The 22,276-nt window shown below is 42.6% G+C and overlaps 1 protein-coding gene across 2 annotated transcripts in view; it reads right to left on the bottom strand.

Annotated features, from left to right (window-relative positions):
* The window catches only part of FAXC (failed axon connections homolog, metaxin like GST domain containing), a 75,601-nt gene that overhangs the window by 17,525 nt on the left and 35,800 nt on the right, over nucleotides 1-22,276 (bottom strand). For both annotated transcript variants that reach the window (XM_020287056.2, XM_012769416.3), the window contains one exon: nucleotides 716-832. In XM_020287056.2, coding sequence (XP_020142645.1) covers nucleotides 716-832 — 117 coding nt within the window. The remainder of the gene's footprint in view (nucleotides 1-715; nucleotides 833-22,276) is intronic.

Raw genomic sequence — 22,276 nt, 5'->3', positions numbered from 1 at the left:
AGGTTGTGTTTCTTTGGTCAAAATGAATATACAAAAATATTAATAATAATATTTTGGGTAGCACTAGACTAACAAAGTATTTGTTGACACTTTCCTCGTTTTCCCACACTCGAACTTTCCAGCTCTACTACTGTCAGTGCATGATCTACAGCCACCCCGCTAGAACAGGAGAAGGGAGTGGCTTGAACTTGAATGACACAGAATCATATGTACTTACACCTACAGGCGAAATATCTAAAACCAGTTCAGACCCAGAAAGAGTATCTGAAATGTGCAGTGAGTTCATCAGCCCCACCTCAGCACGGCTTCCTCAGCACTGGATTTACCAGAAAGTGGTGAACCACCACAGCCCAAAGGAAATGAAGGAAGACCAACAAAACAAGGGCACCAGGTAGAATTCAAGCCCTATTTCCACAAGTCTTAAGTCCCACTATGTAAGGAAATGGAAGAAAAGTCCTGGTATGAAACGTGACACGATCTGTGTCAGCAATGCTAAGGACAGAGACTGGGCAAGACGGCAGGTGAGAAGCCCAGTCTCTCCTCCTCCCCTGCATTCCCTCAGTACAGAAAACCAACCCTGGCCCCAGACACCACAGCCTGGTGTCTCCATAAAGCACAGCTAAGCTCAAGGCATTGGCCTAGAATTCCCCACTGTGCTACCCCTACCCACACACCCCAGCAACTCCGAAACCCTGAAGAGGTTTGTAGGGCTTGCCTTTGATCAGCCGCTCGGGTCTTGTCCCTGGTAAGGTCCACATTGCCTGTGCCAAATGTCCAAAGATGGTGGCGTCAAGAGTGGAAAGCTTGGGCCCCATGATGTACTTCTTATCACCTGCAGCAGACAGAGCAGAGAGGTCACTGGGCTGGCCCACCTGCTCCACGTGATCACAATGGCATTCAGCACACTCTCACCATACACTCTTGAACTATGCACCAAAAGGCCTTGCAGAGCTCAAATAAATGCATGGACACCCTTTTTCTTAAAAAAAAAATAGAGAGCAAAAGTAAAATGAATTAAGCAATTCTGTAATACAATAATCCACAGGGTAGCAAAGCACAAAACATATCAAAATAAACAGATAAGGAAGGGAGCTCACGGGAAGGGAGAACTGATCACTACGGACCTCTGGAGAACGTCCTTGCCTCGAACTATAGTATTAAAGCTTGTGATGCTTGAGAACACCTGGAAGTTTTCTTAAACCATCTCAAAAATAACCCAAACCAAACACAGCCAACGTCAACACCTCCATTATCAAATTAAATACATTTCCCCAGGAGAAACAAGAAATCTAATAAGTCCATGGTCCTGGCAAGGTTCTCACCACTGAGGACCAGCATCCACAGGAAACACGACGTAAAGAGAAGCCATGAGGTCACCGACCCAGCCCTGGCATCAGGCTCCGGTGCAAGGCCGTTACACACCACTGCTCCCGTCTCTCTGTCCCCACCAGTACTGACTTAGTTCAGGCCTTTCCACCCAGACTGTTACACCCAACCCATTAAACTGATCAACACCCAAGTGCACATATAGGAATAACATTTATCAGGCGTCAGGCAGGTCGGGGGAGGGGAGGAGGGATGGGTATATGCATATATAATGAGTGTGATGCACACCATCTGGGGGATGGACACACTTCAAGCTCTGACTCAAGGAGGGGAAGGGGGGCAAGGCAACACACGTAACCTAAACATTTGTACCCCCATAATATGCTGAACTAAAAATTAAAAAAAGAAAAAAAACTGCGGCACATTGTCTCCGGGCTACTGTCAGGCACTCTAGCATATGGAGGCAGCATGGCTGGAGTCGGATCCCCTCTTATTCACCACTCTTATTCACCTGGTCATCACTTAACCTCTTGAAGCCTCAGTTTTCTCATCTGGAAAATGGAGATAAGATATTAAGCGTGTCTATTTCTTAGAGCTACTGTGAGGATGAAATGACATCATGCACATTAGCTCTCAGGATAGCCCTTCCCTTTCTCTGGTCCATCCCATAGCCCATCGGCACTTCAATCTCCCAAGTCACTCTTTTCATCATGTGACTTTCACGAACACTTTCAAGGACTTATGAAATGAGTTATGAAAGAAAGTCCTAACTCAACTTGGAATTCAAGGCCCATTATTTTGCTGCCTCCAACCCATGTTCCAGCTTTATCCCTCATCCTCCCTTTCCCTAGCAAACCTGGGGACCACCCCCTCTCCCCAGCACACTTTATGCTTCCCACTGCTACCCCTTTGCTCAAGCTGTGCCCCCTTCCTGCCCCCACAACCTACATGTGCTCGCCATGTCCCTCTGTCCGATCAATTCTATCCATCCTTGGAGGCCCAGCTCCAGCCTCCTTGCAAAGCTTTTTGGTGGCAACAGGAGCTTGCAGTTCATACAGTCCTATATTCAAATCCAACTTTTGCACATACAACTTTAAGACATGTAATGCCTGTTAACCTCAACTTCCTGAACTGTAAAATGGGAAGAATAAACTTGAGCATATCACACAGCAGATACATCCTGCCTCTTCTCTCTCAGGCCTCTTGAGTAGCATGTTTTCCATAATGCTCTATACACGCTGTTTTTCTTTGTGCATTTTATCTTTCCAGCTAAATGGTTAGCTCTTTGAAAGTAAGGGTCATCTCTTACTTTTTATTTAACAAACTCTCATACCATGTTTACTGCATGCCTGGCCTGTTCTATGTACTCTAGGAATACCCACCCATTTCACCATTCTTGGCTGGCAAGCTGAGGAAATTAAATAGCTGATGACAGTGCACAGGTGAGATAGGAGGGGAAATAACTAGAGGTGGGAACATAAGTTAACAAACCAATACAGCACAAATGAGGCTGGAAGTGATTTATAAAAAATCATTTCTACTATATATTCCATAAGGACCAAGGAATATCTGTGCTAGTACAATATGCTGAACCTAACCAAATTGTCTTTTCTGGTGTGGACAATCAAGTCATCCATGTTAGAGCCTCAGATGTTTCCCATTGTCAACCAACTTCTCCATTATTAGAGTCTTACCCCAGGATCTAAGCCTATTAATACTGGGAATAAATACAGGGATAAAATAATAACTGGGCGAAAATAGCAAAGAAAAACTAGATGTCATCAGTTCTCGAGAGTGTGAATTACTTCCTAATGTTGTATCCTGCTGGCTCCATGCCTCCGCCATACCCCTGCTACTAAGCTGGTGCAGGTGAGCAGAGGGACCCTGCCCTGGAGTTCTTGTGCGGTCCTGCTAGGGTGGGAGGGGGTATATCAGCTGCTAGCCAAATAATCCTCCCTATGGGATTGTGCCACGGCTCGACCCATTCAAGGTCCAAACACAGGCTAGCCCACAAAATAGATGCCACAGAGGGCTTTAGAGCTATTGTGACAGGGGCTATACATAGCTTGAGATAGAAGAAAACAAAGTTTAAAAAAAAATTAAAAAGCAACAATGGCTTCCTGAACACACATACATGCATGCATAAATAGGAAGAAAGAAAATGCTGCTCCTTGAAGGACCCAATTGTGAAATCTGTGGTAGAATCCACAGACTTTGGGGGCATGATGAAAAAAATATATACGGATAAAAAATTTGGAAAACCTAAAAACAGAGTATATAGGATCTTGATAAAAAGAAAAAAAAAATAATCATTTGAACCCATAGTCAACTAGTGCATATAGCATTTAGCCAAAATTTGCCATTTGGTCTCAGAACGTTAAAACTGAAAGGACACTGGGTGAGTTAGTAACAGAACCAGACTGAGAATGCTGGCATCAGGTCCCCTGACTTCTGGCCAGTGCACTGTCTCTACAATATGCCACATGGACCTTCATCTCAGAGATAAAGACCTCATGGAACAGCAGGAGGAAGGCTGAGCCGTGAAGTACAAAAGGATGCTTTGGTCAGGAAAGAGTACAGAATACAGAAAGGAGGAAAAAGAACAGAAATCAGAGGGTTTTTAAAGGTGCTTGCAAAAAATATGGATAGAATTTAGTATCTGGAAAATGTTAAGTGGTAGATGCAAAATTATACATATATGAGACAATTATAAACGTAAGGAATATATAAATATCCTCTGTCATTAAAAAGTCCTCAGAGAACCTGCTGGCAAAAAGCTTTTCTAAACTTTTATTTTGAAATAATTTTAGACTTACAGAAAACTTGCAAAAATAGCACAGTTCCTATACACCCTTCAACCAGTTTCCGATAATGTTAACATCTTACATAACCACAGTACATTTATTAAAACTCAGAAATTAACCATTACTATAATACTATTAACTGCACTATAGGCTTTATTCAAATTTTATTAGTTTTTCAACTAATGTCCTTTTGTGTTCTAGGATCCCACACTGCACTTAGTTGTCACGTCTCCTTGGTCCATGAAAGTTTTCCAATCTGTGAAAGTTCCTTTGTCTTTCCTTGTCTTTCAAAACATTAACACTTTTAAAGAATACGGGTCAGTTATTTTTTAAAATGTCCATCAGTATTGGCTTGTTTAAGGTTGTCTAATGATTAGATTAGGTCATGCGTTTTGGGCAAGTATAATAATAATGTATTGTCCTTTTATGGTTAATTTTACCCATCAACTTGACTGGGCCATCAGGTGCCCTGATATTTCTTCAAACAATATTCTGAGTGTGTCCGTGAAGGTGTTTCTGGATGGAATAGGCATTTGAGTAAAGCAAACTGCAATCAGGTGAAGGCCTAAATAGAACAAAAAGGCTGAGCCTCTCCTGAGTAAGAAAGAATTCCCTCTGCCTGACTGCCTTCAGATAAGGACATTGGCTTTTTCCTGCCTCAGGACTCAGACTGAAACAACTGCCTCCTCCTGGATCTCAAGCCTGCCAACCTTCAGACTGGACCCACACCGACAGTTCTCCTGGGCCTTAGGCTTCTGGCATCAGACTAGAACTATATCATCGGCTCTCCTGGGTCTCCAGCTTGCCAACTTACTCTGCGTATCTTGGAACTTGTCTGCCTCCATAATCATGTGAGCCAATTCCTTATAATAAATCTCTTTATATCTTATTGGTTCTGTTTCTCTGAAGAATCCTGACGACTACACCATCTCAGAGCATATAATGTCCATATGTTTTACTACTGGTGATATTAACCTTGACCATGTGGTAAAGGTGGTGGCTGCAGGTTTCTTCCCTATAAAGTTACTATTTTTCCATTTGCAATTAATAATCTGAGGAGAGAGACTTTGTACAAATATCCTGTTTCTCTTCAAACTTTGGCCCACTAATTTTAGCAGCCATCAGTGGATGTCATCTGAAGCAATTATTACTGCAGTGTTTGCTCAACTGTGATTTTCAATTCCTCTCATTCCTTCTACAGGTATTGATTAGAATACTACTGTCCCCATTTACTAATGTATTCAATTATTTATTTATGTGAGTATGCACTAATGGGTATTTATTTTATTCTATAGGTTATAATCCAATACTCTCATTACTTATTTTGTTGCTCAAATTGTTCCAGCTTTGGCCTTTGGGAGCTTGGCAGAAAACATTTTTAAAAGGGAAATAGAATTAGATTTGACTCTGCTTAGAGACAAAGAGGCCAAGCTAAAGGCTTCAGTCTACAGCACTCCCAGGGTTCACAAAGTGGCCCCAGATCTCACGAGCAGAGGGTTTTAGCAAAAACAAAACACTACGGGCACTTCTGAAGGGCACTGAAGGAGCAGGCCTGGGTGATGAAGCATGTTGGTGCACAGAGGCAGCTGAGGGATATCTGAGTGTCTGTAACTCTCCCTGCCAGCCTCCAGGTTGGGAACGTGGGCTGTGAACCATTGGTGAGGGCAAATGAAGGCTGAAAACATCAAAGTCCTAGGCATGGAGGGACCCAAGGTATGTTACACCAGAGGCCAGTTTCCAAGCCCCTGGAACACCCTCCCTCCCCAGGGGGACAGAGGCCTCCTGACTGTGAGTCCACATCCTGATAGCAGCAAGGTGCCCAGGGTGACTCGATAGACATCCATAGCTGGGTCTTCAAGTGGCCATCAGAGAACAGAGATCAGCGAGGAAATACAAGGACAGTGACCAAGCAGCCAGAGGGGAGGGCCCATGCGGATCGGGAGAAGGAGAGCACACAGCAGGAGTAGCAGGAGCTGGTTCTACTGAGAGGCTGGGGAATGACAGCTGGTCCTGGGCATTTCTAGAATCTGATACGACCTCTCCTGGGTGGTTCTGGCAGCTCCTCTCTGTGAGAAAGGCCATATTGTAGATATAGAAACCACTAGGGCACCCAAAGATGACCAAAAACTGAGTGGAATAACTGAGTGGAACCATGAATAACAAGAATGTTAAGGGGCCCTGATGGACATCTGCTCTCTGTGCCCCAAACTTGAGCTCACTGTGATTTGACGATTTGACTTTATCATGGACCATCAGTTATAAACCTTTAGTGACCTCCATTAACCCAAGGCTGCTTATCCTGACCTCCAAGCCTGACCTGTGGTCCTTCTCGCATTGTCTTCCACTTCTGTCCTGGGCAGCAACAGACAGCTGACCAGGAGATAACAGGACATATCAAAGACAAAAGCATGTGGGAGATGACTGAGCATGTAGACTAGGGCCCCAACTCCACACCTGCCCCTTGTCCCCACTAGAGTCCTAGCTGAGATGATGGCTGGGGATGAGGGTGGAAGGGTGAGTGGTAGAGGGCGAAGCCACACACCTGTCCAGGAGGAATGAAATCAATATTGAGTCTTGGAGGAATGGCCAGAATCCAAGCCTGGAGACTCAGGCCAAACTGAGGGAACAATCACGCTGCAGAGTTGGAGCAAGCTGAACTTGACAAGCAAGAGAACCAAGGGACCAGGAGAGAACAGCAGAGAGCCATAAGGATCTGAAAGTCCCAGTGGAGGGTAGGACAATATACAGCACAACTGAGGCAGTGCTCACAACTCTCAGCTGTTTGCCGACTGCCTGGCTCTAAGCCTCCTTCTTAGGGACGGTGCATTAGAGCTGACAGGGTGCAACACTCTCCAGACCCAGGCAGGACAAGCCAAGTCTACCTCCTGTGAATGCGCTCCTTCACCCTAACATGTGGGTGCTCATCCCATCCTCCCTGCCCCAAATAACCTCCATTTATGTGAACCTAACCTTCCCCTTCAGACTCAAATCAAGTCCTACCTCCTCTCCTTCATGAAGGCTTCCTACACTGCCCAGTCTACTGGGACCTCTGGTTGCCCACTTCTCTGCTCAATCCCAAAGGCACAGACTGCTTAGAGCAGGGCTACCCAAAGGATAGTCTAGCAGCACCAGCAGCTTCTGAGAGTTAGTTAGAAACTAACTGAATCAGAATGCCTGAGAATGGGACTAGAGAATCTGTGTTTAACAAGCTTTCAGGTCAGTGTTTCTCAAACTTTAGAGGCATGAAAATCACCTGGAGAGCCTGCAGTTCTTGAACCACATTTTGAATGGCTCTGTTTCAGGTGATTCTTCCGCACATTAAAGTTTGAGAAGTATTTGCTAGACTAGAGTGTATCATTGGTCTTAAACTTGAGCATGCATCATAATCACCTGGAAGACTTTTTAAAAACACTGACTGATGCCCCCACCCCAGGAGTTTCTGATTCAGTAGGTATGGAGTGGGATCCAAGAATGTACATTTCCAACAAGACCCCAGATAATGCGAAGAGAAGTAAATCTCTATTTTACTGTTCTATCTGGACCTATTACAATAGAAACCATGAGTTAAGGTTATAATAGCCTTAATTACATTTGATCTCTGTCCTTTCCTAGGATGGAGAGCTAGGGTGGGGATTAAAAGATATAATAATGTGAGAAAACATTTTGTAAACTAGGAGGTGCTATTCTAACATAAGGAATTATTTTATACTCATCACCAATAATCAAAACAAGTAACTGCCTGTGGACAGAACCAGTCCGACCTCTCTCCCAGTGTAAAAATCCCTTCTCTCACTTTCCAACCAGATATTCCCTAAACCCATCCCAACCCCAACCTCTCTGGAGATTTGTCCCACATAATTTCTTAGGCAAAGCAGATTATTCTGTGGTTGAATGTCTCCTTGAAACTTCCACCATAGATCCTAGTTCCTTCCTCTGGAATCACACAAATTCACGGCCATATTGATTCTACCATAGCACCCATTCCTAATGTCCATTAACACACTTCTAAGTAAAAAATTGATCACTTGTTTTCCCATATATCACTATGGCATGGTGGGTAGAAAGTTTATTTCAGAGCATCAGAAATAGCCACAGAAATGAACCTCTGAACTGTATCTCTTTCCTCCTTTGCTGATTCTTTCCCCAGTTTCCTCTGCTCACTGTCAGCTCGACTTCTGCAATTTAGCTAAATTTCCAAATGCTCTAAGGGCCAAAAGAGAAAAGATTGTGCTAGAAAATATAAGTTTAAGAGAGAAATTAAAAAGAATAGTCAAAATATTTTCAAGGACTCCTTTTTCTATAAGTCAAAGAAATAAAGAGCAATTGTGATTTCCACCAACATAGAGTTCCCTATACTTGAGCACTGACAAGATTTATAAGCAGATAATTACAGTGAAGTCAATGTGAGCACCATTCGTATTTCTAATTATCCCTCTCTCACCTTTAACTGGAAATTGAAGTAAAATTGAGAAACAAAGGTTTTGAGTGCTTTCCCCAAGGAAAGCAGTCACAATAATCTTAGCAGTCAACCGTCAAGGAACACATACTTTAAGCTCATTTTCTGCCTGTGGATTTTCTGCATGTGAATCTCCCAGAGGGCAAGGCTACAGGAAAAATAAAATCTACTTCCTGTCATCTTACAGTCCTGATCAGACCTCTCTTTGTCAAATAATATATAGCAAAGGCCACTTCTTTTAAAGAGCCCTTGTTCACATTCCCTGCGTACTCTAAAATTGCTGCATAGTTATTTCAACTATGGAGGCAGGGAGTGCTATCTTGTATCTGAGGTGATAAATGGTCCTTATGAGTAAATCTCATAATTAAAATCAGCAGCTTTGACAACTTTGACATCTACTAGTTGCACCACTTGGCTCACAGTCTGGGAATAGATAAAGGGGCTAGGGCAGATATTAGAAGAATTCCCTTAATTTAATCCCTCCTCAGATTTTATTCTAGAAAGCAACTAAATACTCCTGTAATTTTCCATGAGATTCTCTGAAAGAGCACACAAGAGAGAATTTCTTTCTTTTCATCCTGAATGAGCTATCTCGACACCTTCTCCCCTAATCACCAATACCAATCACCCTGCCGCTTCCCCCCAATCTTTTCTTTGCTGATGTCCCAGCTATTAAAATCCCCTATAGGTGAGACCAGAAAGCATATACATTCCCCACTCTAACAAATGGGCTGTGCTCGCTCTTCTGTCCTTCAGTCCCCCGAGTAATGCGTCCTGAGCACCGTCTGAACACCACACCCTCAGAGCACCCACGGGCATACTGTGTAATTTTAGGAAACCTGGATGAAGGATCTGCATCCGTGTGGAAACACTTCACACTTGAGCAATCGAGATTAGGAAAGTCTTCCTCAGGAGGGGGCAAATGCCTGCTCAGGGTCACTTATTATAATTCACCATCGCTAAATAGCAGCTCCTGGAAGTCTTAAAGAACCACGACTAAGCTCTCAGTGCTGCCTCCTCACTGATGATCTGCCTTTTTGTCTACCGCTCTTCTCGAAGTTGCTGTAATATTATTGTTTCTGAGTCTGATGACACATTCAGCTAAAATGGTACGATCAAGATCTAAGCCCTATAAAAGTTATACGAGTTTCTCTCTCCCGTTTCACTTTCCCAAATACACTTTTTGAGAGTAAAGAACATGGAGCATTCAACTCAAACTGCGTCCTAGGACAGCTTCCCCCTTAATTTCATTTCTGCCTTTTCTGCCTTGTGTTGGGCGATCAAAGGAACCAGCTGTTCTATCTCTTTATTCAATAAAGACTATCTGGTTAATAAAACAACACATCGGACAGAACACAATGTCATGTTAAAATTTAAGTTCAAATCCTTTTGTAAGGAACTTAGCCCTTTAAGAAGCTGAACGGTAATAGATTCTAGTGCCAGGTTTGTCAGGGAGAAGCCTCAACTCTGCAAACAGACTCCACATGCCGGAAAGATCTCTCTTCATTTAACAGATCCCAGGTTTCACCTCAGCTGGAATCCAGGAGCCTCAACCACTTTCAAACATTTAAGCAACCACCAAAAAAACTGGTCAAGATTTTTAACCACCACAACTGTTTAGGACCTGCCCAGAGTGGGGAGCCTCAAGTTAACTCCACAGGCACAGATCCTCCAAATTGCTCTCAACCTCATCTTTAAACATGGGAGTCCTATACCCCAAACGATATACCAATCAGTGTGTTGGACACCACGTCAAAATTCTGTGTGATGCTACTTCTCAAGTGCAGGAGTGAGTCTCTGTCTCCTGCTCTGCAGGAGACCACATTATCCTCCTGCTGAACACTCTTGTTCGTGTGTCCTGACAATTAAATGGTTAAGAATGGCCACGGGACTCTTTCCCCAGTGCACACTTCCTTCTCAGAGATCACTGAATCCAGGGACAGAAACCTGCGTCAAGCTCTCATCGTTCCTCACTGCCAAGTTGAGAATACTTCTGCTAGAATCAGAATGGGTAATATTTTAGATAATAATAGTCCCTGGAGAGACTGCAAGATGAGACTGTACTTCTAGATGTAAAGATGTAAAACCTTTTTTCTAAATATTAATAACTTGAGACAACTGAGATTGGGTGCCTGCCACCCACCACAGCAGGATAAGCGCTCTTTCCTCTGCTGATAGCCCAGCTTGACTCTTCACCGCTAAGCAGCAGCTGAAAGAAGCACCTACTGGGATTAACGGGACTGGGGCTATGTAGATGTATTAATTACTGCTGGCTGCATAATAAATTACCCCCAAATTTAACAGCTTAAAACAACAAATATTTATTATCTCACAGTTTTTGTGGGTCAAGAATCCAGGCAGCCTTAGCTGGGTGTCTCTGGCTCAGGGTCTCTCATAGGCTGCAGTCAAGATGTCGGGTCGGCCAGGGCTGCAGTTATCTCAAGAACCGACTGGGGGAGGATCTCCTTCCAAACCCACTCAGATGGCTGTTAGCACACCTCAGTTCCTCACCATCTCCTGGCCAGAGACATCCATTCCTTACTGCATGACCTCTCCACAGAGCAGCTCACAACAGAGCTGGCTTCTGTCAGAGTAAGCAAGTGAGAGGGCAAGGGGAAGAAAGACAGGACACCTAAGGTAGAAGTCGAATCTTGGAACAGTCATCCCACTGCTCCTGCCGTGTCCTATTTGTTAGGAGCAAATTACCAGGTCCAGCCTGCACTCACAGGGAGAGGATTACACAAGAGGATACACACCAGGAGGTAGGATCGCAGTGACCCATCCCAGAGACTGCCTACTGCAGGAGGAAAGCATCCTTATTTCCCAGAGCTACATTCAAAAGCATTTAGAAGCTAAATGTCATGGTATCTATAATTTACTTGAAAATACTTCCATACCAAAAATATAGATGAAGCAAATATGACAAAATGTTAACAACTATTAAATTTCAGTGACGGTTATAAAGTTGTTCATTGTACTAATCTACTTTTCTGTGTCTTTGAAATTTTTCATTACAAAATACTCAAAATCACCTGATCTTGTTCACTAATAATGGGTCAAGGGGAAAAAGTATATCAATGATGCCAAATCTTAAATTATAATATTTGGCAGACATTCTCCAATGTTTAAATGGGCAAAGCTATATAACCCTCCTCTGACAGGTGAATGAACTCAGCTACTTAGAGGTTTATTTGGTACATAGATGCCCCGACAAAGTGGTTCTCTTGCAATTTTGTCTAGACTGTAAATTCGGTCATGACAGTAATCACACTAGACAATGAGATCCACTTGAATGTTAGGACTGGATGTCCCAGTGCTCAGTACACTCTAGGTGCCCAATAAATATATTTTTTAGCAAATGGCAAATATTTTATTATAATACCTTGCCCTTAAATCTTTTAGACCAAAATTAGTTCTTCCAATATTTGATGCCAAGGAACTCTAGAATGTAGAACTCTGTGGCTCAACCAAAGCAGTGTATAGGTGCTTGAGATAATTGTTCATGGAGAACTATTTTGGCCTGCCCCAAACTGTGCTAGTGCACTGGCCAAGGGAAGCAAGATGACCTTCTAACCAGGCAGCACAACAAGTACCTCAGACTCTCATAAGAGAATGTCCATGGTTAGACCACCTAGTGTCTAATGCAATAAGACCTCTCTTTTACCAATAAAATGGAAAGGCTATACCTCTGGAGATATCCAAAAATCGCACTCTCTCACCTAAGAAATACTTTTATTAAAAAATGTGTCTAAGATATACCTGTGCTATGATTATAGGGCAAGTTATCAAAACCTCTAGCGTCTCTAAGACCTACTCCTATACTAAATATGATCAGAAAAAAAGATATAGAAACTATATTAGAGTAGGTCTCCAAAGAAATGCCTTTGCAGCTTCAGTTCAATATTCAACTCTAAGCTTTTATTAAGAAAAATTTTTACAAATGTTTCTGTCCACAAGGAAATCCACTCTCCCTTATATAACGTCTATGGAAAAATCTTCTCCTAGAATTCAGGATCAAGAAAAAATTTCCCCCAACTGAAGAATCTATGTGTTTCCTTTTCTTAGAAAACAAACACAAACCTGTCCCACACATTTCCCTTTTTATCTTGGTTGCCAAAAGTTCAAAGATAAATTGTGCCCAATTCAAGGAATAAGCTCATTCCAAGAAATGATTTTTTTTCTACTGGATTCTGAAATTTTGTATTAATGTTGAATCTATTGCCTGTCTTATATATAATATAACATTGTGTATTGCCTCAAACTCCTTTGGGAAGTTAGTATTCTTTCAGCAAATAGTTATTGAGTGCCTACTGCTTACTAGCCCTTCTGCTGGGGACCAGGGTTAGAGGTAAGCCAGTCAGCCAATTCCCAATTCCTTCAAGATGACAATGTCCACAGGTAGGTCAGTGGAAAGTGGGGGAGGAGTGGAGCACAGGAAGAACCTAGACAAGGGTAGCACAGCACTTCCTTGCTGGACGTGGGCACACAAAAAACAGCACTGAGGAGGGACACCAATATGAGTAGCACCGTGAGGTTGATGGAGACTATGAAAGACGTTAAGAAAATTTCTAATTAAGTGAAAATAACTCTTGAGATCTGTCAGGTTAGGAAAGGCAGGGTAGCCAGGTGTGGTGGCACATGCCTGTAGTCTCACCTACTGGGAGGCTGAGGCAGGAGGATCACTTAAGCCCAGGAGTTTGAGGCTGCCACTGCCACTGCTGTGACCACACCACTGCACTGTAGCCTGGGCAACAGAGCAAGACCCTGTCTCCATAAATGAAAAACAAAACCAGGAAAAGCAAGGCAGGGGAAACAGCCTATGCAAAAGCATGAAGCTGCAAAACAGCACAGTGTATTTGGGTAACTAGGGTAGTGGCGCGGTAGGAATAAAGTCCCATATAGGGGGGGATAGGAAACAAAGGTGGAGATGCGAGTAGAATTCAGGCTGTGAAGAAATGGGGCTTGGATTTTAGCCTAAGAAGAATTGAGAGTCTACAGTTCTGCTTTATATTTTAGAATAAACACTCCAGTAGAAGTAAAAACCCAAACTGGAGGTTGGGACATCAACTAAGAAGCTGTGGCAAAATCTAGGCAAGAGACGTCGGGGCCTCTCCTACCGTGCGGGGCAGGAGAGAGGCGGGAGACTGAGGCGTGTGGGGAGCACCCTGGTGATGAACGCACCCAGCCACTGAGGAAGCAGCACCTACTGAGCGCCCGGCTCTGAGCCAGACTCCCAGCTCCAGCCGGACCCCACCTCTTACTAGTCATGTGATCCTGAGTAAGTTAACCAACCACTGTGTACCTCAGTTTCCTCATTTACAAACTAAAGATGATACTAATCATAAAACTTATCCTCATATGCCTTTGGTGAGAATTAAGGAAAACAATTTCTACCTCATTTAATTCTCACAAACCCATATGAGAATAAGTATTATGGTTATATTACCATGAGGATATATATTATATAGTAGGTATTTATATTGTATATTATACACATATCATATGTGTAATATATATTGTACATATATATGAGAGTAGGTATTATATTACATGAGATTATGTATTATATATTACATGTACTATTTGCCCAAGCACACTACAAATGCTCCATAAATGTCAGTTCTTATCAATATTATTTTGGTTATAAGCTCTAGGTGCTTGGGATACAGTGACAAACAGAACAGACAAGGCCTTGTCACTGTTCTCATGGAGTTTACATCACATGACGAGATGATAAACAAACCAATCAGTGAATAAGGAAACATTAGGCAGCGATGAGTGCTACGCAGAGGATTGAAGACAGTGATATGATAGAGGGTGACTGACAGCTACGTTAGACTGGGTGGTCGGGGAAGGCCTCTGTGTGGAGGTGATATTCACACAGAGACGTGACTGTCAAGAAGGATCTGGCAAAGACCTGGAGGAAGAGAATTCCAGGCAGAGGAAACAGCTGAGACACACGCCTGATGGTCAGAATGAGCTTGGTGTGTCTATGGGGCAGAGAGAAGGCCAGCGTGGTGGGGATATAGCAGGCGAGGGGGGAAAGTTAAGAAATGAGATTGAAAAGAAAGCTGGGCCCAGGCAATACAGGGCTTTGAAAGCCAGTGGGAGAGAGTGCAGAAGGCGCAATCCAGAATGACTTCTTGGCCTCCAACTGGAGCAAGCAAATAGCTGGTGGTGCCACTCACCGAGGGGGTCGGGGGTTTGGTGGCAGGATGTGCTGGATTTGAGGTGGCTATGGGACATCTAAGTGACGATCTAGAAAACAGCTGGGATTTAAGAGAGAGATTAGAACTGGAGATAAACATGTGGGAGTGTGAAATGTGAGAGGACTAGAGGGTGGAGGGGGTGGAATCCTAGGAACCATCAATATAAAAGGCTAGAAAGTGTTCAGCAGTGACTTCTGCCTTCTCCTAGACTAGGTTCAACTCCAAGCTCTACCATTAACTAGCTGGGTGTCGCTGGGCAAGTTATCTCTTTGTACCTGAATTTCCTCATGGGTAGGATCATTGTGAGCAGTGAATAAGCTGATCTCAGTAAAGCTCTTACAGCAGTGCTGCGTGAAGTGAGTGCTGAGTGCCGACATGCTTTGTCGTTGTTAAACTCAACAACTGGGCATCTCCTGAAACAGCAAGACACTAAAGCCTCCTCAGAAGGGGGCTGGGTATCTGTGGAGCTGAAAAGGTGGACGAAGCCTCCAGAGGAGGAGAAAGCCTCCGTCCTTTGTAGTTTAATACACCTAAGAAATCTCATGCCCATCAGCATCACAGCAAAGAAGAGAGGCTTGTCAAGGAAGGCCATTAAATGGTAGAGTGTTATTCACCTTTTCGGGAGCAATTAGGGGGTGGTGCATAGGAGTCAGTTGGCAGTGGCTGGGGGAGTGAATGGGAGGCCAGGGAAGAGTACGGCTGCTGCTACATTTCAAACAAGCTTCTGCATGAAGGGAAGGCAAGAGACAGGACAGAAGTGGGTGGTATTTTTAAAGATGGGAGGCTTATATGGTAGAAGGAATGGATAAAGAGATAAGGGTAGAAGAGAGAGAAGAGACTTCGTACTCCAAGGCCTGAGGAAGGGTAGGGGTGGGACGTGGCATGGTGAAGAGATGGGGCTGACTGGGCTGACTGGGGCACAGGCGGGTGGGGAGGGCGAAGGGCTGGGGGATACTAGGGAGAGCTCAGGCTCGGCCCGTGAGAGGGGAGCACGCTTGGGAAGGGGCTAACCACTGTTGGGGGAAAGTGTGTCTGGGATCTGAGATCAAGGGGTGCACTGGCAGGCTGTGCGGGCAAGGCCCATGGGAGAGGGCAGCTCCATGGAAGGAGCGGAGGTCACCACAGGGTTCTGGCTCAGTGCGGTGTCCCCAGGTATTGGACAAAAGGGCCACATGAGCAGTGTGGCGCCTGCAATGAGGCTGGGATGGCCATGAAGAGGATGGACCTAAGCCAGAGAGCCCATCCACATAAATCTTTAAGACTCCATGTGTATAACACTAAGAAAAAGTAGAAGAATGAAAAAAAAAAAAAAGAATAATATAATTACAAAGAAAAAAGACTCCATGAGAGTCTGAGTGAATATTTGCCTGAAACATCACTCAAAGACAAAACTGTGAAATATAAAGGGATCAAATTATATTTTTTAAAAACTCTCAAGATTCAATAGGAAAATGGACAAAGGATTGGGACAAATCACAGAAGAAACATAATCAGGAAAACTCAAAAAGAAAAGTGTTTATTCTTACGAGTGATTTAAAAAATCAGAAAACAGCACAAACTTAAGACACCAGTTTACAATGAATAAAGCAGTAAATTATTTTTCAGTAATACAACCTGATACTGGTAAACCCTCAGTGACAGTGGTACCTCAATCTTTTACTGGTCACTTAGTAAATTTTGCATCTTTTTTGGAAAGCACCATGAAAATGCCTAGGAACAGACCTAACAATGTTCATAATCTTTCACCCAGTAATCTCACTCCTGTGGGCTTATCTCAAGTAAATAATTCCTCAGAGGTAACGCATGAAGATATTTAAGAGTTATCTACAATACAAAAAAAAACTGTACTAACTTTAAAGGAATTAATATAGGTACTTTCTAACACAATGAAATATCATGTAACTATTAAAGGAGATAATTTTTTAAATATGTCAACACATAGAAAAATGTTCAGTGTTTGCTTTAAAAAGGGAACAAGATACAAAGAGAAGTGTACATCAAAAATGAAATTTCATAAACTATGCATGTGGAAGGTACAGGAAAATAGAAACTCTGAGTTAAGTGACAGAATGATGGAAGATACCAAATGTTTTTCCAATTTTTTTTAAATGTTGGTTGGTTATACAAATTGAATAATTTAGATAAATAAAAATATGTTGTTAGGTTGACCAAGGACCAAACAACTTTCTTAATGTATATACCAGGTAATCACTTATCTGTAACTCCTCCCTGACTTGTATCCAGGTGGGCCCAAGAGAACACAAACAGGAAGTGCTTCCACGTCTGGCAACGTGGGGGCAGGGGTAGAGGGGGAGTGCCGAACCATCTCATTCTATATTCATCTCCAGCACATAAACACCTGAAGGATGTACACTCATAAAGACTTTTAAAAACCTATTGTCTACAGAGTACTATCTTTTGAGGTATATTTTCTTTTTCTTTTCTTTTATTGTAATCATTCAGGAATTGGAACCAGAAATTTAAACATGAAGTCAAAGTTACCTTTCTCAGAAAAAGATATAGCTAGAATACCCCCAGGATAAAGTAGAGACCGGAGTGCCTGTCAGAATTATACCAACCAATTTGTGTTGCTAAACAAGCCACAAAGATTTCCAGGAACTCAGTACTTATTAGCATTTAATTTTATTCTACTAAAAGTAATTTTTGTTTTCATGAATAATCAACATAGTTTTATCAATTCAGATAGCAACAGTGAAAATGGAAAAGAAATGAACCACAATTCAGGGCCTCAACTGCCCTGTCTCCATAAGAACACAAACACTGGTGGAGCCAGGCCCACAATCCCTGGCTATTGAAGAATACCAGGCCCTCAGGATATATATTCCTCTGCTCTCCTCCATTCTCCTCCCTCCTCCCTCCTCTCTCCTCTCTCCTCCCTCCTCCCTCCTCCCTCCGGAAGTCTGGACTGGAGAAGATGAGAGAAAAGAGGAGTTAATGCTTTCTGAATATACAATCTAATGGCCCTCTCTCTTAGAGAACAGCCAGCAATTTAGGGTTATTGAATAATATGTAAAGGCTTTTCAGAGTAAATCACTTTCACATCAATCAGTGAGCACAGGACTCCAGTATGAACTTACAAAAGGCTCAGGCACTCACCCGAATCCAATCAATACAGGCAAAAATAGAATTTATGGTTTCCAGGTCAAATTACTATTATTCTTGCATGTGACTTTAACAAATCACCAATGCAAACAGACAGATGTGCATTGTCTTCAGCTGAATGGCTGTAGACCTATTCCCTTGCCTCTCTGAATCTCACACGGCTTTCTCATCTGTACAATAACCAGCTCTCAGGCTGTTGTTATAAGACTAGAGTATCTTCAAGGTGACATTAAAAATACTGTCTAAGATATACTCCCACACAAAAAAATCTGTTGTCTAGATGATAGATTTTTGACATAGAAAGAAGGGCAGGCCAGGCTATGTACCACGCAGACAGGCCCACAGACAAAACTGTGAAATAGGCCCAATTTGTTCTGAATTTTATCATCTCCCTTACAAAAGAGAACAATACTCTCCCTTTTGGTACTTGCCCAAACCGAGCCACAGTACCCTCACCTGGCACCTTCCATGCCTCCCTATCTGGCCCTTCCCTCCTCCACCCCTGCCCTGTATTAGATTACAGACATATATGAATCACTGCTGAGTTTTTAAAATACCTTTCCTCGGACCCCTCACCCAGAGACTGAATTGACTGGCCTGGCGTGGGGCCTGTGCAGCTGTGTTTTAAAAGCACAAACCCCCCCAACCCCCCACCACAGTCCCCAGGTGAGTCTATGAACTGCCAGAACTGACAGCCACTGTCAAAAACAGGCCCCTGTAGTTTGAGAACACTTATAACCTGCATTAGGAAACACTGCCTTGAGGTTCCAGAACATTCCTGTTAGTGTCTATTATTTCCTTATAATAGACATAATTACATCTGTGTCTTCATTCTCCTCATCTGATCTCTGTTCACAGTCACTCAGCATATGACAAATGTGCTAAAATGTGCATAGATGGAGCCTATTGTGTTTTGTCTGTTTCCACTGCCTGGTTCCCAGGGCTTTCCCCCAGCACTTTCACTGCCAAGTTCAGGGTTGGCTGCGCCTCCCAAGGAGCCCCCAGCCCAGGCCTCAGGGCCTGATATGGCAATGACCTGGGCATCTCTATGAGGTGCTGCTGCATGACCTAATTAAACAGAGTAGGAAGACCAGATATTAAAATAGCCTATAAAAGGAGATAGATAATAGGTGCAAAAATCTTGTTAGATAGATAGAATGAAGAATATTGGATAGCACAGCAAAGTGACTATAGTCAACAATAAGCTACGGTATACTTTAAAATAACTAAGAGGCCGGGGCAGTGGCTCACGCCTATAATCCTAGCACTCTGGGAGGCCGAGGCAGGAGGATTGCTTGAGGTCAGGAGTTTGAGACCAGCCTGAGCACGAACAAGACCCTATTTCTACTAAAAATAAAAAGAAATCAGCCAGACAACTAAAAATAGAAAAAATTAGCTGGGCATGGTGGCACACGCCATAGTCCCAGCTACTTGGCAGGCTGAGGAAGGAGGATTGCTTGAGCCCAGGAGTGTGAGGTTGCTGTGAGCTAGGCTGACACCACGGCACTCTAGCCTGGGCAACAGAGCAAGACTCTGTCTCAAAAGAAAAATTAAAACAACTAAGAGAGTGGAATTGGAATGTTCCTAACACAAAGAAATGACAGATGCTTGAAGTGATGGATACTCCAATTACCCCAATTAGATTAATACACATTGTATGCCTGTATCGAAACATCATGTGTACCCTATAAATATATACAAATGTTATGCACCCATAATATTAAAAATTTTAAACTTAAAAAAAAAGAAGTGGATGATTAATTGTTCAAAACTATAAATTTAATAACAAGGGACACAGAATACTATAAATACAGACCATTTAAAGCACTGAGGCTTCAGCGGGCATAAGCAGCAGCCTAAACATAAATCACAATCCAAGAGCGGAAACAGAATGCCAGTCAACGAATCTCACTTTAGCCCCTGCCTTGTTTTATGACTTGGAGAAATGATTCTGCTCTTTTTCTAGAGAATGAACATAAAATCATGAAACCATTAGAACTGGAAAGACCCCCCAGAGAGCTTTTCTAACCATCTCACCACCTGTAAAAAAAGACCCCTGCTCAGCTATCATAATGCTGGTCACCCAACCCCAGCTGGAGAAGGGCGACTCAGGCCACATCATGAGACTCGGGCCCTCCCAATTTTGGACGGCTCTGGTCTTTCAGTTCTGCCTTACCCTGAGTTGTAAGCTACGACTGACAGCTTTCCTCAAATATACACCTCACCTTCCTCTCTGTTTTCTTCTCTCCCCTACTATACCCGTCATCTGCAGCAACACCTAAGTCACTACTCACTTTTAAATATTTGAAAAAAGTTAGTATGTGACCCTTATATTAATAGCTCTACTTCTCCAGACTATGCATGCCTGGTATCCTCAAATTCCTCCCATACTTTTTTTTGACACTAATCACCTTCCTACTGGCCTCTTCTAGATATGCACTAGGTTTGCCCATTTTTCTTTGAAAAGATGGATCCCCAAACTGAGCATTACATGCCTTTGTTCAACAAACATTTGCTGGAAGACTAATGATGTGGGAGCCGCTTGGTCGGGCCCTAGAGACAGAGGGGGAGTCTGCCAGGCCCAGCACAGAGCCCAGCTGAGGAGACACTCAAACTGAGCCATTATGGGAAGGTACAAGAGATCTCTGAAAAAGAAAGCCAGATGCCTGAGAGCACGGAACAGCTTGCCAGACACATTCTGGGAAAAAGTTCCAGAATGTTTCCTTGAGGAATTAACTTTCAAACTGAGATGCTATGCTCTGTTTATGCAGGAGGTTTTCAACAGCTCCTTGGCAGCCCATCACACTGGGGACATATTGAGATTGAAATCAACTAAAATCCTTGAGTCTTTTTTCACTTGTCTCTCCCACCCTGTATTTGTGCCCTTTGATTTTTGGACCTACATTCAGAATTTGACATTTATCCCTATTATTTTCCCTCTTGTCAGTGTTGAAAGCTCTGATTCTTGATTCCCCCCATACTTGTTTAGCTATCTTTCCACCCAGTGTCATGCAAAAACCATGAAGCATGCCTTCAAATGTCACTAGGTCATTGAGAAAAGTGCTAAACTTGATAAATCAAGAGCAGAGTCCCTAGGGACCTCTCTTTAGGTGATATTAATCCATTAATCAATACCATGAGGATGTGATTACCAGCCAGCCACGAATCTGCCTCAATCTAATCCAGGGGTTTTCAAACTTTTTCTTTTGGTAGGGGAAGACCTCTGTCAAACAAAATGGCAACAGATTTTCAACTTATAAATAGATAAAAGAGGAGCATCTCTAGGTGAAGCAAGGGTGAGGAGGGTCCAACCTGCTAGGGCTCTCTCTCCTCCCCCCAGGAGCACTCAAGGATCCTTGGTGGAACCATATGCATCCATGAAGCCTCCTTAGAAAACCAACCATCTTGCCCGCAATAATATGACAAGAAACAGTACCCAATGGTTTGAAGAAATCAAGAGATTATCTAAGTCCAGCAAGTCAAGAAGACACAGCAGTTACTTTTTGAGATGATTTATGCACAGTGAACCAATGATGGTCATGAAAACCAACCGTCTATTTAATAATTCATCATTTCATTATCCAAATCTACTTTTTCCTCCTCTTTTAGAAATAAGAACAATTTCCTATCTCCATCCACTGACATTTTTCTTATTCTCCCCATTTTTGAAAAATTACAATAGGTGTTCTAAGACCATATGGGAAATTTTTCACATCTGAGACATTGCTTGTTTGGGCCTAAAAGCTTGGGCACTGTGACATTATAAGCTTCTTGAGGCTACATAGAGACCATTCTTATTCTTCTTTGTTTCCTAAGAGCCTAGCATAGCACTTGGTACATAACTAATAAAGAATTAATGTTCAAATAATTCATCTGCTTGTTAGTTGTTTAAAAATATTAAAATGTTCTATTGCAACTGCCTCACCTAGTTTGGATTTCAACTAAATTTACCTATGTGAAAACAAATTATAAGTTGAGTATTTCAATAGTCAAAATTTTATGAAATGTTACCTTTTATCTTCTGAAACTATAAATTTCAACTTCAAAATGTATGTACTAATTTTTACTCCTACCACCAAATTATGTTAGTATAATACCTCTTCCAAACCCTTGCCAACATTTCGTATCATTTGAATATAAACAAAAACAAAGCTTTACCAATTTGATTGACAGTGGTGCCTCATTTTTTATCTTGCATTTCTCCGATTATAGAAGAGACTGAACATTTTTTTCATGTATTTATTCAGCATTTCATATTGTCTTTATAAACTACCTTTTTATATCTTTTGACCAATTTTCTTCCTAGGGTATTCACTTTTCTTATTGATTTGTAGAAGCTCTTCATATATTAAGTCATG

This window comes from Microcebus murinus, chromosome 5 (genome assembly GCF_040939455.1).
Source record: "Microcebus murinus isolate Inina chromosome 5, M.murinus_Inina_mat1.0, whole genome shotgun sequence".
In the NCBI taxonomy this organism is placed as follows: Eukaryota; Metazoa; Chordata; class Mammalia; order Primates; family Cheirogaleidae; genus Microcebus; species Microcebus murinus.
The sequence above is the reverse complement of the archived record's forward strand: the minus strand, read 5'-3'. Positions and strand labels throughout refer to the sequence as shown.